Source organism: Phodopus roborovskii, unplaced genomic scaffold (assembly GCF_943737965.1).
Source record: "Phodopus roborovskii unplaced genomic scaffold, PHOROB, whole genome shotgun sequence".
Lineage (NCBI taxonomy): Eukaryota > Metazoa > Chordata > Mammalia > Rodentia > Cricetidae > Phodopus > Phodopus roborovskii.
Window position 1 is genome coordinate 7,405,441 of NW_026126413.1, and position 17,945 is coordinate 7,423,385.

General features: G+C 42.5%; 1 protein-coding gene and 1 pseudogene across 3 annotated transcripts in view; one reads left to right on the forward strand and one right to left on the reverse strand.

The window, feature by feature from the left end:
- Window positions 1-17,945, reverse strand: part of Scamp1 (secretory carrier membrane protein 1) — a 77,036-nt gene that overhangs the window by 35,062 nt on the left and 24,029 nt on the right. For 2 of the 3 annotated variants that reach the window (XM_051182986.1, XM_051182985.1), the window contains exon 2: window positions 13,638-13,715. The exons of the other annotated variant lie outside the window; for it this stretch is intronic. In XM_051182986.1, the coding sequence (XP_051038943.1) occupies window positions 13,638-13,715 (78 nt within the window). The remainder of the gene's footprint in view (window positions 1-13,637; window positions 13,716-17,945) is intronic. 3 annotated transcript variants of the gene reach the window in all.
- On the forward strand, window positions 12,146-12,560 carry LOC127221079 (60S ribosomal protein L31-like; annotated as a pseudogene).

Sequence of the window (17,945 nt, forward strand, 5' to 3'; positions counted from 1 at the left end):
TGTCAACAGAGCAGAAACTGAAAATCATGATCATCTCAGCTGACAGAAAAGAAAAAAAAAAACTATTGACAAAATATACCATTTTTTGGCAAAACTCTCCACAGTTCATACTCCCTCAACATACACAAAACTATTTGCAAAATCTAAATAGCATTCATGGGGGAAAGTTAAAAGCTTTTCCATCAAGACCCCCTAACAAGACAAGGAGGCCTAACTCTTGCTACTTCTATTTAGCTTAGTACTAGAAGTACAATAAAGAGCCATTGAACATGGGGTGGGGTTGGAGAGGAGACAGAGAGAGAGTGCGGGGAGGGCAGGAATCCAAATCAAAAATGTAAAATTACCTCTATACAGACAGCAAGATTCTGTATTTTGAAGTCACTATAAAACATTAGAACCAGGAGATGAGCATTAAACGTAAGGTTATGTGCACAGTACCACAAAGCTAGTAGCATCTGGATAACCTAACTGGAAAAGAAAACTAAGAACATGATTCCATTCATGACAGCATTAAGAAAGTACAGTATCTAGGAATAATGAATGTAAAAGGTGAAGGTGTGGCTTTACTAGCAATGGTGACAGAGGACAGGGGTGCTTGAAGGAGATGATGGGACACAAACCCTCTTCCTCTCACTGTCACCTCCCAGCTATAAGGTGAGTGGCTTTGTTTCACTCCAACCTCCCAGCATGCTACACTTCCTTGCCATAGGCCCAAAACAATAGGGCCAACCAATTTCAGCTGGATCCTCCAACAGCGAGCCAATAGAAAGCTTTTCTCTGCATATAGTGACCATCTTGGGTTGGGTATTTGTTATAATGACAAAAAAACAAAACAAAACAAAAAAACCTAATGCTAGAAAGCACTGATGGGAAAAAGCAGAGCATGCAAAGCAGCGAACTCAGAAATGAGGAAATCCAGAGACTCTTCGGGTCATACTTTGAAAACCTGTACTCCACAAAATTTGAAAATTCAAAGAAAAAAGACAATTTTATGGATATACCTATCACTTACCAAAATTAAATCAAGAACAGATAAACAATTTAAATAACCCCCAATGAAATAGAAGCAGTCATCTAAAGTTTCCCAACAAAAAGAGCCCAGTGCCAGATGGATTCAGTGCAGAATTCTATCAGAAATTCAAAGAAGAGCTAATACCAATACTCCTCAAATTGTTCCACACAATAGAAGCAGAAGGTTCATTACCAAACTCTTTATGAGGCCACAATTACCTTGGTACCCAAGCCACACAAAGACACAACTAAGAAAGAACTTCAGGCCAATATCCCTCATGAACACTGATGCAAAAATGCTCAATAAAACACTGCCAAATCAAATCTAAGAACACATCAGTGAAATTATCCACCATGACCAAGTAGGCCTCATCCCAGGGACACAGGGATGGTTCAACAAATGAAAATCAACATGATCCACCATATAAAAAAATTGAAAAAGAAAAACCATATGATCATCTCCCTAGATGCTGAAAAAGCCTTTGACAAAGTCCAACACCCTTTCATGATAAAGGTCCTGGAGAGATCAGGGATAACAGGAACATGCCTATACATAAGAGAAGCAGTATGCAGTAAACCAACAGTCAATATCAAACTAAATGGAGAGAAACTCAAAGTCCTCTAAAATTAGGAACAAGACAAGGTTGCCCACTCTTTCCATATCTCTTCAATACTGTACTTGAAGTTCTAGCTAATGCTATAAGACAACAAAAGGAGATCAAGGGAATACAAATTGGAAAGGAAGAAGTAAAAGTTTCACTATTTGCAGATGATATGATAGTTTACATAAGTGACCCAAAAAACTCTACCAGGGAACTCCTACAGCTGATAAATACCTTCAGCAAAGTGGCAGGATACAAGATTAACTCAAAAAAAAAATCAGTAGCCCTACTTTATACAGATGATAAAGGGGATGAGAAAGAAATTAGAGAAACATCACCCTTTACAATAGCCCCCAAACAACATAAAATATCTTGGGGTAACACTTACCAAACAAGTGAAAGACCTATATAACAAGAACTCTGAATCTCTCAAAGAAATTAAAGAAGATAGCAGAAAATGGAAAGATCTCCCATGCTCATAGATAGGCATAGTAAAAATGGCAATTTTACCAAAAGCAATCTACAGATTCAATGCAATCCCCATCAAAATCTCAGCACAATTCTTCATAGACCTTGAAAGAACAATACTCAACTTTATATGGAAAAACAAAAGACCCAGGTACATGAGAAGATTCAACACTATCATCAGAGGAATGCAGAGCAAAACCACTAAAGATAACTGCAAGGATGACTTATCCAAAAACAAAAACAAAAAAAAAAAAAAAAACAAAAACAAAAAAAAAAAAAAAAAAACAAGAGGGACAAACAGCAAACAGAGACCCTTTCCATTGTTGGTGGGGATTCAAGGGCTGGGAAGGAACACACAACCAGCAACGGCTCTGAATTGATCCTTATATGGTATATAGATCAAAACACGATACTTTAATCCAGTACACACATACATTTATTCTTGCTAAGTAAATAAAAAAAACTTGGAAAAATAAGAGCACTACTTTATGAATCAGCAAGCCCTCTTAAGTGTAAACCAGAAGGAAATACAATCATTTCCCAGTGTTTGCACCCCAGGCCCTGTGTGACATTACTAACAGCACAAATGGATAAAGAAATGACAATTATTTGGCTCTCAAAAACAATGCAATCTTGTCATTTGCCATATCAATGAGCCAGATACAGGAAGAAAACTATTGCATGGTCTCATTTACATATAAAATCTAAAAAGAAAGTTCACAAGGAGTACCAAATGGTGATTGCAGAAGACAGGAACTAGGGGAGCAAAGGGAGAGATGAAGGCCAGAGAATACCAAGAAGTAAATTAATTTGCAAGCAAGTCTGCTGTTGTGATGTTTAGCATGAAGACCACAGTGATGAACTTAAACTGCATATGGAATGCATGCTTAGGTTTTCACTGCTTTGCAACAACAAAGAATAATTATGTAAACTGATGGCTAATTTACTATTTTACTATATATTACATTAAATCATTTTGTAAACCTTAAATATACATACCAAAAAATTAAACATACAGTTACTGCATGATCCAGCAATTACACCCCTTAGTATTTACCCAAATGAGCTGAAAACTTATGTCCAGGATAAAGCCTACACAAAGATATTTACAGAAACTTTCTTCATCACAGTAGAACCTTGAAGTAAGTACACTTCCTTCAGTAGGTGATGGATCCTATACACCGAGCAAACCCAGAATAGAATATTATGCAGTGCTAACAAGAAATGACTGAAGGGCAGGAGGCAGTACTCATAGATACTTGAACCTCAGTCACAGAGGAAGAAATTCTAAAGCTAAGGGAGCAGTCGGGTAGAGCCTGAATCCAACAAGAGTCCACAGCCCTGCTAGTGTCTACCTATCTTGTATACATACATTATAGTAAAAGGCCACCTTCCCAGCAACACCGCCACTACCTGCATGGGATGTGCTGTGCCTGCTCATGAGAGTCTGTCACAACTGGTCCTGTGGATTGCTGACACTCCCTCATGGAGGGGGTGGGAAGGGGCTGGGAAGGCTCAGTAGGTCCTGCCATGTATCCCAGACACTCCCTCAGTCACCTGTATGCAGTTTTGCTCTAACTGTATGAAGCGATGGAGTCTTGGGGAGGTGTAGGGCATACAGGCTGGAGAGCAGAGGAAGAGGAAGCTATCATCAATGCTGGCTGAAGACTTTCCAGTGCAACTGCTTTGGGGCCACTCAGGCTCCTGCCGGTCATCCCTCATCTATGCTCAAAAGGAACCCCATTAAACTCCTGGCTCCCCCAGGTGACCAATGATGGAACTGTACTTTGGTTCCTCATTAGGACCTTAGCAGGAATTCCCATCTCCCCCAGGGAAGGAATACTAGCAATAGCTGGTTTATAATTTTCTTTGGTCTATGACTGTAAAAGTTCATGTAACCTCCTGCATATATAACATGTCATTTGGGGTACTCTGAATTTATGTTTCCAGGTCATAGTCATTTATTACTTTGCTTAGAGTATGCCACTTTTTATTTTCTGTTAAACAATCCTATTATGAGCTGGGTATAGTGGCGCACACCTTTAATCCCAGCACTCTGCAGGCAGAGGCAGGCAGAATCTCTCAGCTCGGGGCCAGCATGGTCTACAGAGTGATTCCAGTACAGTCAGAGAAACTTAGTGAGACCTTGTTTCGGAAAAAGCAAAACAAACTTCTATTGAGCTGGGATATCAATCAGTGCTAGAGTGCCTGCCTAACCTGTGTGAGGGCCTACAACCAGTTCCCAGTGCCAAATAAATGACACACAAACATTTTAGATGTACATGTTACACACAGCTCATGACTATAATAAAGAAGTCTGGAGTCTGACAACTGAAAGAGTGGAGGAAGTCGATGGTAAAAGGTCAACAAAGGCAGATGTAAGAATCTGGAAAGATTTTCAATAACAAAGCAAAATAGGAATGGCAGTAACACTGGAAAGCGCAAGAGGTAAATGAAGATACAAAAAAAGTCAAAAGCAGAAATAAAAACTGATAAGTTGAGGAGGTCATTAGATGTCAGTCACAATGGCTCATGGCACCTAATTAACATCTAATGAGATACAAAGACAGGAAATTTTCAGAATCATGGGAAACACAGATGACATCTACTTCTCCTTCATGCCTGGTTTAGATCTGTGAGAGAAAAGGCAGCTCCTTTTTTGAAAAGGCTACAGAAGAAGCAGAATTCTATGGCCTGAATGACTTGTCTCTCAAGAGAGTCACATGTTGAAACCTAATCCTCAATCAATAGATTTAGTAGAGATCTTTAAAAGGAGGAGTGTTTCTTAGGGAGAAACTCTCAAGCATCCAATCAGTGCCTTTTAAAAAGCTCAGGGAGCTGGCTGGACTCTTCCACAACATGAGGGCACAGCAAGAGATGGTAACAGGCACCAGGAAAGTAGCCTCACCATGTAACTGAATCCATCTGGATCCGAACCTTGGAATCTCCTGCCTCCAGAACTGTGAGCCATCAATTTCTGTTGTTTAGAAATTAGCTAGTTTTGGCAAACTTGCCCAGAGTGTAACACATTATCTTCACGGTATGGTGTGTTTCCACGGCACAAAAGAGAAAAGGCAGTCAAAAGGCAATGAAGGCTTTGAAAACAGACTGGAACTTCTGTAGGATGCAAGGGAAGTTTAAAGAATTACAGAAAATACAAGTGAGGCAGAATAAAAGCTAAGCAAAGCACTGTGGGGATTAAGCATCAGCAGATGAAAAATATCCCAGGAATCTCGTGTCCCTTGTGGAGACCGACATAATGCCATCAGTCCTGATAGACTCAGGCAGGTGGGTGGTTAAGGGCAGACAGGATTAGACATCTTAGCGTTCCACTTTGACCCTTTTAAAAATTGAGATGAACAGATAAGAGGAATGCAGTTTTAGTCCTAACATACTGTCTTATCCCCAGTGTGGCACTCAGACACCAAAGTGAACCCTAGCGATTCTCCAACAATGGTGTTCACATCTTTAAAGTAGAATCCTCCTCCTGGGAAGCATTTTGGGGACTTTAATGAGCTTCTAACCAATAGATACAGATATATACCAATGGTGACAGATTGCTACCTCTCTTAATGCCACTACATTTTTAAAGGATTTATCTTAGCAGACTGGAGTAAGAGGCTGTAGGGATTGACAAGACGGCCATGTTGGGAGATGCCCAGGTACCCCTGGGAACTGCAGGTGACATCTGTGCCCTAGGTAAGGCACCAATTAACTGCCTACAAACTCCTAAGACTTCCAGTCATATATACCACTGAATATTATCTTTGCCAGTAACTTCAAAGAACTTGGCAGAGATTCTTCCCTAGTCAAACCCCCAGAAGAATATAGCATAGTGGGCTGGTGAGATGGCTGACCAGGTAACACTACTTGCTGTTCTTTAAGAAGATCCATCCAAGTTTGGTCCCCAGCATCCACACAGCAGTTCACAACTGCCTGTAACTCCAGCCCCAAAGGATGCTGCCCTCTTCTGGTACCTGTGGGCACCTGCACACAGATGCCACACACATACAAATAATTAAAAGTAAATCTTAAAAAAAAAATGGACAATACCTTGAATACAGATTATTAAGACTAAGTAAAGAAGTTAGCTCTACTGAGCCCAGAGTTTCTGACCCACAGTAATTGTGGAATAAACTTGTATTGCTTTATGCCACTGAGTTTGTGATATTTTGACACACAGTAGAAAACCTGTGTACATGGCTGTCTTGACCCACTGAAAGGTGAGGATAACCTAGGAAACCCAGGCATTATGATCGCACAGTCTCCACTCAACAACAATGGAAGGCTAAGCAAGGGGTGGTCTCGGTAAGGACTAAGGTTTGGTTTGTGGGGAGATGGCTTTGGCTAAAGCAAACAGCATATTAGATTACAATAAGACTAAAAAGCAAGACCAGAGCAAGCAACATAGCACAGGCTGGGCTTCCTTCTCGTTTTTTTCTATAAGCCCAAAAATGACACATAAGAGAGACTGAGTTCAAGTCTGCTGGTCCCACATGCCACACCTGTAAGTATACAATCACTTCTCAGGAAAATAGATGAGCCTATCTGACCTCTATAAAAGTAATTCTATAGCAACGTAAAATAGTAATTTGAAGACAGACTGGAGGCCTTGCATCCCTGGAAAGCTACTGTGCTTCTTTGCAAGTTTCTGAACTAGTACATTTGGTTTCAGTTGAAAAGAACAGACAGGTAAAGCTCTTCAGGGAGTAAGTGACAGGATGTGGCCACAGATTAGATATAGGAAAAGAAACTATTTGAGACCAAGAACATCCATACTGGCCACTGGGATACCAGGAGAATAGAAGCACCAGTGTCATGAAATGAGACAGGAAATGAAGCCTGAGTCTAGAAGGGAAAGACAATGAGCTCCCGGAATACTAAAGCAGGGAGATACAGAGAGTAACAAAAATGCACAGCAAGAAACAAATGGGTGTAGGACAGAGAAAAGGTTTTCACAGTGTTAGAAACAAGAACTTCTCTGTGCAATAACAGTCCTGCAGCTGAAAGCTTTATCCTGCACTTCAGAAGAAGACTAATAGGAGAAACAATTTAACTCAACCTTTTTCTGCCTGTCTCCTTGTAAGATGTGAATAAAACCCAAAGGAGTTCAGATGCTTGCCGAAAGTTCCCCACTAATTAGAAGTCAGAGCTGGACTAAAATGAAGGTCTTCAGCTGCTCCTACTGCACAGCCTGTTAGAGACAGTTCTTAGACAAGTCAATCAATCATGTTCTTTATGGTTCAAGATGACCACCTGGTAAGGTCCCTGAATACTATCAGGACTTGAAATCTTCTCATGATTCTTTCTGGAGGTTAAGATCTGCCGGGGGGGGGGGGGGGGGACTGCATATGGTACAAGAAATAAAAAGACCAACCCTCCATGAGGAATGGAACCATGAGAGCAAGTGAGTCCAGAAGCATCTCCAATGACCTCTACCACAACCCTGGACACCAAACACCAATGGCTACAATGAGCGGGAATCACTCGACTACAATATAAGCCATCACCCAATTAAAGGAAAGCATTCGGCTGCACACATCAGTTCTCAGGGATCAACTCTTTGCTCCAGCAATTCAGATTTCAGAAGGTAGACCCAGGACCTACCCACCAGATACAACATCATCTCCATAAGAAAGTACACCTTATATTCAAGCAACACAGACAACTTCATGACTCAAGATGACTGTATTTACAGCATCTCTCAGGTCAGAATAGGCCTGTCAAGTGCTCAGTAGTTTTCCATGACATCAGGTACTCTGTGTACTTAAGGCATCTTGTGAAAACTCTTAAACTTATAACTGAATCAATACGTAAATTATAAAAGTATTCAACTTTACTAAATTTTGTAGCATTAAAGTTTCTTTCAACAAAAACTTACATATAAGAAGTCTTCTTCTGAGATTATAATAGAATTACATCATCCTCCCTCCCCTTTCCACCCCCTCTTCTGAAATGTTCCCTGAGCCTTATGTAGCTGTATCCATTGGAAATGGCTCCATAGCACGGGGCCTCACTGTGTATCTCTGTCTGGTCTGAACTCTCTATTTGGACAGGCTGGCCCTGAACTCACCAGATGCACCTGCCTCTGCCTTCTGAGTGCTAGAACAAAAGGGGTGTACCAGCATGCCCTACATGAAATCTTTAAGAACTTTTATTTTTTATGTGTATGAGTGTATAGTGTGTGTGCACACGTGCAAATGCACATGCACAAACATGTCCATGTACATGGACATGTACACCATGAACCTGGTGCCCATGGAAGCCAGAAGGAGGCATCAGATCCCTGGGACTGGAATTACAGATGGTTGTGAGCTACCATACAGGTGTTGGGAACTGAGCCCAAGTCCTCTGCAAGAGCAGCCAGTGTTCCTAAAGGCTGAGCCAGCTCCCTAGCCCTGAGAAACCTACTTTAATAAAAGAACATGAAGTGTTGAAATCTTATCAAGGTTATACTCTCAGCCACCCTGCTGTAGAATCTGTCTGCATGCCTCGAGTAACTTATCACATCCTTATGCAATAATCTACAAAATTCCAGTTCATAAATATCTTTCTAAAACAAATGTAAACACAACCAATCAACTAAAAGTGTTTGGAGTCCAGTCAAACTCATACACATCATTTAATTAAATAAGTCAAGGGTATTTACATTTTTACAGAATCACCTTTAAAAGCTCAGTGGTTAAGGGCACTTGCTGTTCTTGTAAAGGACCTGGGTTTGGTCTCCAGCACCCATAGAACAGCTTGCAACTGTTAATACACTCCCATTGCAGAGAATCTGAGACCCTCTTCTGCCCTTCACCAGCAATATATGCACATGGTAAAAGACATGCATGCAGACAAAACAACCACACACATAAAACAAAACTAAAAGCAGAAAAATGCACAGGTTGCACAGGCTTTACTAATAATCATGTTCCTGATTCTGAAGCAGAACATCCGACCAGAAAATCCAGAATTGCTTAATTTTAAATACATCCTCATTATAGCCTAACACCCTACTTAAAGACACCCACTTTAAAAGGCCTTTCTGGGACTGTAGTGCCTCAACATAATTTACAAGTTTATGTTTCATTTGTCCTGTATATACCGCCTTTGTACATACATGGGACTTTTTAAAATCCCATTTAGGTAACATTTTCCAAAGGCCAGAACTTCTACTCCTTAGTCTACTCCTTAGTCATCTGCCTCTAAAGAGAACAGGGTGTGCTAGATAATTTCATGTCAACTTGACACAAGCTAAAGTCATCTGAGAGGAAGGAGCTACAATTGAGAAAATGCCTTCAGAAGATGCGGCTGTAGGCATGCCTGTAGGGAATTTTCTTAACTAGTGACTGACAGAGGAGGGCCCAGCCCACTGTAGGTGGTACCATCCCTGGGCTGGTGGTCCTGGGTTCTTTAAGAAAGCAGGCTGAGCAAGCCAAAAGGAAGCAGCACCCCTCCACGGTCTCTGCATCAGCTCCTGCCTCCAGGTTCCTACCTTGAGTTCCTGTCCCGACTTCCTTCAGTGATGAACAACAATGTAAAAGTGTGAGTCCAATAGACCCTTTCCTCCCCAACTTGCTTTTTGGTCATGGTGTTTCATCACAGCAATAGTAACCCTGACTAAGACAGGGTGAAAGGCAAAAGCTTTACAAAAAAACAGATGAGGGCTGGAAAGATGGCTCCGTGGTTAAGAGCACTGGCTGGTCTCCCAGAGGTCCTGAGTTCAATTCCCAGCAACCACATGATGGCTCTCAACCATCTTTTACTGAGATCTGGAGCCCTCTTCTAGCCCACATGCACATAGAATGCTGTATACATAATAAATTAACAAATAATCTTTAAAAAGAAATGAGTTACTGCCACTTCCAAACTAGAAGTTCAGATGATTTAGAAGACGACGACGATGACGAAGAAGACGACGAAGAAGAAGACGAAGCAGCAGCAGCGGCTTAAAATACTTAAATACTTATTTGGAATATTGCTTGAGAATTTGATAAGGTAAAGCAGATAACATGAGATTCACAACACAAAGACACTTGATAGAGAATACTACCAATAAGAACAATCTAGCTAGGGCAGGCTAGATGGCTCAGTAAGTAAAGGTGCTCGCTGCTAAGCCTGAAGACCCAAGTTTGATCCCCAGGATCTGACTCCTACAAGTTTTCCTCTGCCACAAACATGCTGTGCCAAGCATACACCAAAATCAACACACAATAAAATATAATAAAAAATTATAGGTAATCTAAGGCTACTTCTTTGAAAAGGATAAGCATGTCTTGCTAATAAAGTTATCCAAATAGAAAGATTTTGTTATCAGTAGTACTGGCGCTTTCCATTCTTCATGGACAAATGTGAAGACCTCTGCGGCCATCTCCCCTCCTCAGAAGTCAAGTCACAACTACAATGGACCACAGTAGTACACCAGTCAGACTACGCACATTCACAGCACTAACTGTGATAAGGTAAATTACAGTGTCACATGAAACCACTGGCCTTTTCCAAATTCCAACCAATTACATTCATGCCAATGAGCATAGCATTGTCCTGAGACGCAGATGCTACACTTCAGCAAAGGCTGATAAGTGAAGGCTAAGAAATAAGATGGAATTTTTCTGTTTCCAAGACAGAGTTTCTTTGTGTAGCCTTGGCTGTCCTAGCTCTATAGAGCAAGCTAGCCTAGCTGGCCTTGAACTATATCTGATTGCCTTGGCTGCTGAATACTAGGACCAAAGGTGTGCACCACCACTGCCTAATAATAAAATGAAATTTTAAAGTTCTTTATCTCCTTCCCTTTTAGCGGTACTGAAATTGGAACCCAGGGCCTCCCGTATTGTAAGCTACCTAGCCAGCCCCAATGCTCATTTTATTCACATCCTTTGCTGATCAACTATGAAGCTGCAGAGTGTACTTTTGACCACAGGGTTATAAATGGGGGATTTCCACGATTTTTCCCTTCCTTGGATTCATAAATTTCTGGGAGAAAAATCACAGAACTGAAAAATAGTTACTATTACTAGTTTGTTATAGAGGATACAATTCAGGATCAACCAATGGTCAGAATATGGAGAAGAGACCCAGATTCCCATGCTTTTTCTGGGATGGACCACCCTTCTGGCTCCTTGATGGACAGACTCATTGCACAGGCATAATGGGGTAAGCCAATGGCTGCTGCAGTAATTAACTCAACCCAGTTCCTCACTGTTCTAGTTTGCTTCTCTATTGCTACAATGAAACACACAGAAAGCAAGCCAGGGAGACAAGGCTTGCTCCATTTCACTTATTTGTCCTGGTCCACCATGAGCAGCCAGGGCAGGAACCTGGAGCAGAAACTAAAGCAGTGAGTACAATGCCTAAGACACTAACAAATTCAGAAGATAACATTATTTGCTGGAGAGGGGGGACTTCAATAGTTTTAAATCGGAGAAGGATTGCTCACATTTCTTTTGTTTGCTTGTTTTGAGACAAGGTACCTCTATGCAGCCTTGGCTGGCCTTAAATTCTCAAAGATCATCTGTCTCTGCCTTTCCAGTGCTGGGACTACAGGTGTGCACCACCGGGCTCCTCTACCCTTTTTTAGACATCCCAGGTCCAACTGACTAGAAATGATGTCACCCACAGTGGGCTAGGCCCCCATACATCAATTAACAATGAGGAAAATGCTCCATAGTCATGCCACAAGTCAATTTGGCAGAGGCAATCACTCAACAGAGGTTTCCTCTTCCCCGGTGACTCTAAGCTTATATCAAGTTTACAGCTGAACCTAACTATGACACCTTCTGACCCTCCCCTGGAAGGCAAACTTAAATGTCTACCACCTAGTCATGCTTAGATTCTCTGGTAACACCATCTATTCTGAATTCTCTAGGGACCAAAACCACTACTCACCTCATTAACACACACAGAGTCTCAGCTCTCTAGAAATCCCATACCTTTTAGGATCTATGTGCCCTGAAACTGCAGGCAAGAGCCAAATACATTTTTCTTTTTAATCACAACTTTGTACAAAGCTCCCCTTGAACTAACAAGCCAATAAAATAGGCATTAAAGAAATTCCCCCTTTCCAGTTTGGCCCCAGCAGGATGGCTCCCTCGAAGAAGGGTGGCGAGAAGAAGGGCCTTTCTGCCATCAACGAGGTGGGGACCCGGGAATACATCATCAATATCCACAAGCGCATCCATGGCATGGGCTTCAAGAAGCGTGCTCCTCGAGCACTCAAAGAAATTGGGAAATTTGCCATGAAGGAGATTGGAGGGCCCCAGACGTGCACGTCGATACCAGGCTCAATAAAGCCATCTGAGCCAAAGGAATAAGGAATGTTCCATACCGTATCCGTGTGTGTTTGCCCAGAAAACGTAATGAGGATGAAGACTCACCAAACAAGCTGTATACATTGGTAACCTACATGCCTGTTACCGCATTCAAAAATCTACAGTCAATGTGGATGAGAACTAACCTGCTGAATGTCAAATAAAGTTGGAGAACTGCCAAAACAAAAAACAAAAACACACACAAAAAAAAATTCCCAAGCAAAACCTACATCATCTTTCAGAATAATATTCTACACTATGAAAAATATCCACCAGAAGAGGCGATACTAAGTTAAGATCATTACAGGGTGGTGAAAACTCACATGTATAACTCAAGTATTTGTGGGGTGGCTAACATTTCCACAGAGCCTCAAATGTCTACCACTAGGGACCTAGTGAGTACAATGCCTAAGACACTAACAAATTCAGAAGATAACATTATTTGCTGGAGAGGGGGACTTCAATAGTTTCAAATCATAGGTCAAATAGAGTTATCAAAAAAGACTTTACTAAAAAGCCCTAACTGTAACTGGTTATGACCTTAATGGATGGCAGAAGGTAGTCCTTTATACTCTAATGTGCATGCAGAGTAGTAGAATATTGTTCAGTAGAGTTTCTCAAACCCCTAAGCAACACTGAATTCTGAGAGGAAGAATATTCTTTCCTAAGGCAAGTAGATTTCCAGAAGGAAACTGTTACAGCAGAAGGCACCTTCTGCTCGAACACTGACTCAAATGACACACTCTCACATATTACAGTGTCTCCCAGGCCTGGAGAGATGGCTCAAGTGATCGAGAGCACTGGCTGCTCTTCCAGAGGACCCAGGTTCAACTCCCAGCATCCACATGGCAGCTCACAACTGTCTATAACTCCAGTTTCAGGGGACCCAAAACTTCTCATGGCAAAACACTAATGCACGTAAAATTAAAAACAGTAATAAAAAAAGAAAGCATCTCCCCACATCACCACATAAACACCACAACAAGAGGTACACACTACTTCCCAATGTCTCAAGCACTGTAGGAAGGTTCAAAGAACACTGGTTAGTACTTTACTGAATGGAAGGAGAAACCTGGTAATTTCAGTTACCACCAATGCCCTTCTTATAAAACTAATCCTAGCTTGCTGAATTCTAAACAGCACGCGCATTCACACAGCTTGTTTTAAATTCATTCACCCCATCAGATGAAAAGAAACAGAAGATATAATCCTCTATTCAATCCCCATTTAAACACTTAAAATATGCAAAGAAAAGTCATCTTACCGTTCTAGAATCTGAGAAAGGGTTATATTCATCAAGTCCTGGTGGCACATTTCTTGTCACCTGTGTAACAGAGGGGTCCTGGAATAAAATTTGAAGAAGAAAATATGAGCTATTTACTAAGACAGTTTTGATATTTACAAGGTATTTGCTTTATCTGAACTTTTGGTCACTCAGCAAACCAGAGAAAACTTAAAGCCGCAGCCCTCACACCCTCAGAGAACAAATGAAACTTGGGTTAGACATAAGACAGCTGCCAGTCTGTCTCTAATGACTGAAGCAGGTCCTTCCTACTGCTGTGTGGGCCTGGCTGCCTAAGATGCTCAGACTGAACCACCATCTTTAAGACCCCTCAACATTTTATGATACAGGGTCTCTCTCTCAATAGCCCAGGCTGGCTTTGAACTCTTGATGGCACTACTGACTCAGCCTCCTGAATGTTGGCCATTATATTCATAAGTCACCATACCGGGCTTCATGGTCTCATTTTCATTTTTGTAATGTTTTATTATTCTGAGAATTTCATACATGAGTAATTATGTTCATCACTCCCACCCCCTTCCTCCAAAGTTTCCCATATTCTGTCTCCCAAACGCATGGTCTCTTCTTTATTGTCACACATGTGTGTGTGCATGTGTACATATATACATATACAAGTATGTGTGTGTATAAATACACACACATACATACATATATACATACATACATATCTCCTACTGAGTTCATGTATTCATATATCCAGGGCTGATCACCTGAGGTCAGACAACCTAATCCCTGAAGGGAACCAATTCTCCCTCTCTCAGCAGCCACTGACCATCCATAGCTTTTTTTTCTAGGAGTGGGATGGTTCCCTTTTTAAAATAGATTTGAATATATTAGAAGTCAATGTCCTATACAGTCAACACCTAGGCCATCTCCATCAGTGTCTCTCACTTTACTCTCTGCCCGTACTGCTACTGGCCTGTGGGCTATTTTTCTACATGGCCCTAGACTCCCTTTCCAAATACACTAGCACACTATCCTAGCCTTTCAAATCTTTTAGTAATTGTATAGGAAAGCCTATTATTCAATCACCAATTTCTATTTTATTTCCTTCAATTATGAATGTCAAACACAAACATAATGAGCATGCCAAATAAAATCAACTACATTATTTGATGAGAAATGCATTTCACAAACTAAACACTGTTTCCACTTCTGACCATCAGTGTGTATAACAATGGAATGAAACAAAACTGCTTTGTGGTGATAACTCGTTTGTACTCTAAATGCAGCGTGCCTGAAGATCAGAGGGTGGAGGGAGCCATTACTTAGGCATACAGATTGGAGGTCTTGTACAGACAGACAAGGGAGATGGCTGGGCACAGAGAAGAGGTGATAAGGTGGGATGGGAAGTTGAGTAGATGAGGGGGCTGGGGTGTTACTCCTTGGTCACTTTGGCCTCTCAGCATTTCCCCCTTTTCTGGTTCTGGGCTTTTATTATTAAGACCTATTAGAACTCAGATTACACTACTCCACCCCAAACACAGACTGACTCAGCAATTCTGCAGTTGGGCCTAAAAAAATCTGTGTTTTGTTTGTTTTGTTTCAAGACAGGGTTCTCTGTCTAGCCCGAGCTATCCTGCAGGGATCTGCCTGCCTCTGCCTCTGAGTGCTGGGAATAAAGGTGTGCACTCAGCTCTTCCAGAGGACCTGGGTGCAATTCCCAGCACCCCATGGCATCTCACAACTGTCTGTTGAAGGGCCCAGCCCCCTGCTTTAGCGGGCCATGACAGGCAGCACAAAAGTCTCAACATGTGCTTGCCTGGCTTTGCCCCTCCTCCCGGTCAACTGGAGGTCAGATACCCACCAATCAGAAGTTAGCTGACATGCTTTGGCATGTAACAGTGATGTGTAGAGAGAGCACAGCAAGAGTCTATAGGCCATAACAAACAGTTGACCAATCACCACAGGACAGATCATCCAAGGCCGGAAACGCACCAATCCTGATACTGTTGTGTACCCCTAGCCATTCCCCTTATGCTGTCCAGTAAGTTCCCTGCCTCGAAATTTCTCCTGGTCCTTCTCCAGCCATAGGCCGCAATGAATGGACAAAGGGCCAGAGTTAATGCAGTTAGCTCATTAAACAACAATAAAAGACTCTTTGCTTTGCATCAGAACAGGTCTCTTGGTGATACTGGGATTCAGAATCTGGGTACAACACTGTAACTCCAGTTCCAGGGATCTGACACCCTCACACGACATACATGCAGGCAAAACACCAATGCACATAAAATAAAAGTAAATTATTTTTAAAAAGAGAAAAGAAAAGGGAAGTCTGTGCTTCTAACAAAGTCTCATGTGATCCAGCTCCTATGGGGATCGACTGCCCCCTTCAAGTACAACTCCATTTTCCTCAACACAAAGTCAGCTTTTGAAAATGCAAAGTTGATCTTGTGTTTTCCTTCCTCCCTAGCAATTTTAAGACTAGATTCAGAGTCCTCAGATAAAATATATAAGGCTTCTGACCATGGTGGCCAAGCCCTTGGCTATTTCTGCAGGCTTGCCAACTCTAGAGTCACACTCACCTTGGCATGCCCTCTTCTCTTTCTCAGAAGAGAACCTGCACCGCTGACAGGAAGGCTTAGCAAGCCCCTGCAGAGCCGGAGCCTGACTCTTGCTCACCCCCAGCAAGCAAACAAGGACGAAGGAAAACCTATGAGGCCTTTAGGCCTGCTCAACACTCTGGGGAGGGGAAAGCAGGGCTGTTTCTCCTGTGCCATGTTTACCTACAGAAGTGTGAGAAGAAGGAATGCCAAGGGGGATGCACCAGAAAAAAGAAAATGAGAACATATCCATCTTAATGGAAACCGTCAACTTCTGTGGCCTAAAACGCAGAGATTACAGCTGTCATCTCTGTGCCCACCCACACCGCCACGCGCAAAGCCAGCACCCTCCAAGGCCTTACACACTACTCCTCTTTGCCTTGCTCCCTCCAGCTGGGTCCTCTTCCCACGAGGGCCGGCCTAGCATTGTCCTCCTCATTGAACAGGCAGTCCCAATACCTCACATAGCAGTCAGTCTTCCTTCTACTCCCCGGCACCGCACTCCTAGCAATCCGGCAGGCCCTTGGTATTTACCACTGTCAGTGCTGATTCTATCGACTACTGATGATCTTCACGCAGGTTGTTTCCCCCAAATATGATGATGACCTATTTTAATTAAGAACTGGGTTCTGCCAGGCATGGTGGACCCACAGGCGGATCTCTATGAGTTCAAGACCAGCCAGGTCTACATAGTGAATTCCAGGTTAATGGGGTTAAATAATAATGATACCCTGCTTTAAAAAAAAAAAAAAAAAAAACACCACTGGGTGTTTTGGTCAGCCAGGTGTGGTGGCACTTGACTATAATTCAAAACGCAGGAAACCAAGACAGGAAAAATCCAGAGTTCAAGGCTAGCCTGGGTTAAAGAGGGAAAGAAAAAGCAGAAATGAGAAGGGGAAGGAGAGGCCAGGGGCTGGGAAAGGAGAACTGTAGAAAGAAGGGGAGGTGAGGGAGGGGAGGGAGCTGAAGAGGAAAGAGAAGGAAGGGAAGGAAGGGAAGGAAGATGGAGGGTTGGGTGGGACAGAGGGAAGAGGGACACAGAGTCTCAGACAGACTCTCAAGGAGCACCCAGTGTGACTGAGGACACCAGCCATCATCTAGGGAGAAATGAGACAGAGGGAGAGGGAAGAAAAAGGCCTGGGGCTCTGGTGAGCGGACAGCGCCTTCCGCAACGTCCTCTAGTGTCTTGGTCTCCAAATCGGAAATGTCAGTGAGGTCCACAGGGCTTTTACTGCATCTCAGCACCAGGACTGCCATCCAACCATTGTTACTGCATACTGTCACTGTTCCAAACCATCACAGGGATATAAACCCAAGCAAGGACAACTCTCATCAGGAAGGGCTCACACAAACCAAGTAAAAATGGAGAAAAATAAAAACTAGAGGACACAGCCACTCCCAAAAATGCACAAAACCCAACAAATACACAGAGAGAGAGAGAGAAGGAAGGAAGGAAGGAAGGAAGGAAGGAAGGAAGGAAGGAAGGAAGGAAGACACTACAATACTTCCACACATTCATAACTCAGTACTGAAACCAAAGATAGTAAAACAGATGAAATGCCAGAAAAGGAGTTCAGGGTGGGGCTGGAGAGATGTCTCAGTAGTTGAGAGTGCATACACCCTTCGAAAGGGCCGGAGTTCTGTTGTCAGCATGGATCCAAGTGAGTCACAGCTGCCTGTACTCCTGCACCTGGACTGACTGATGCCTCTGGCCTCCACGGGCACC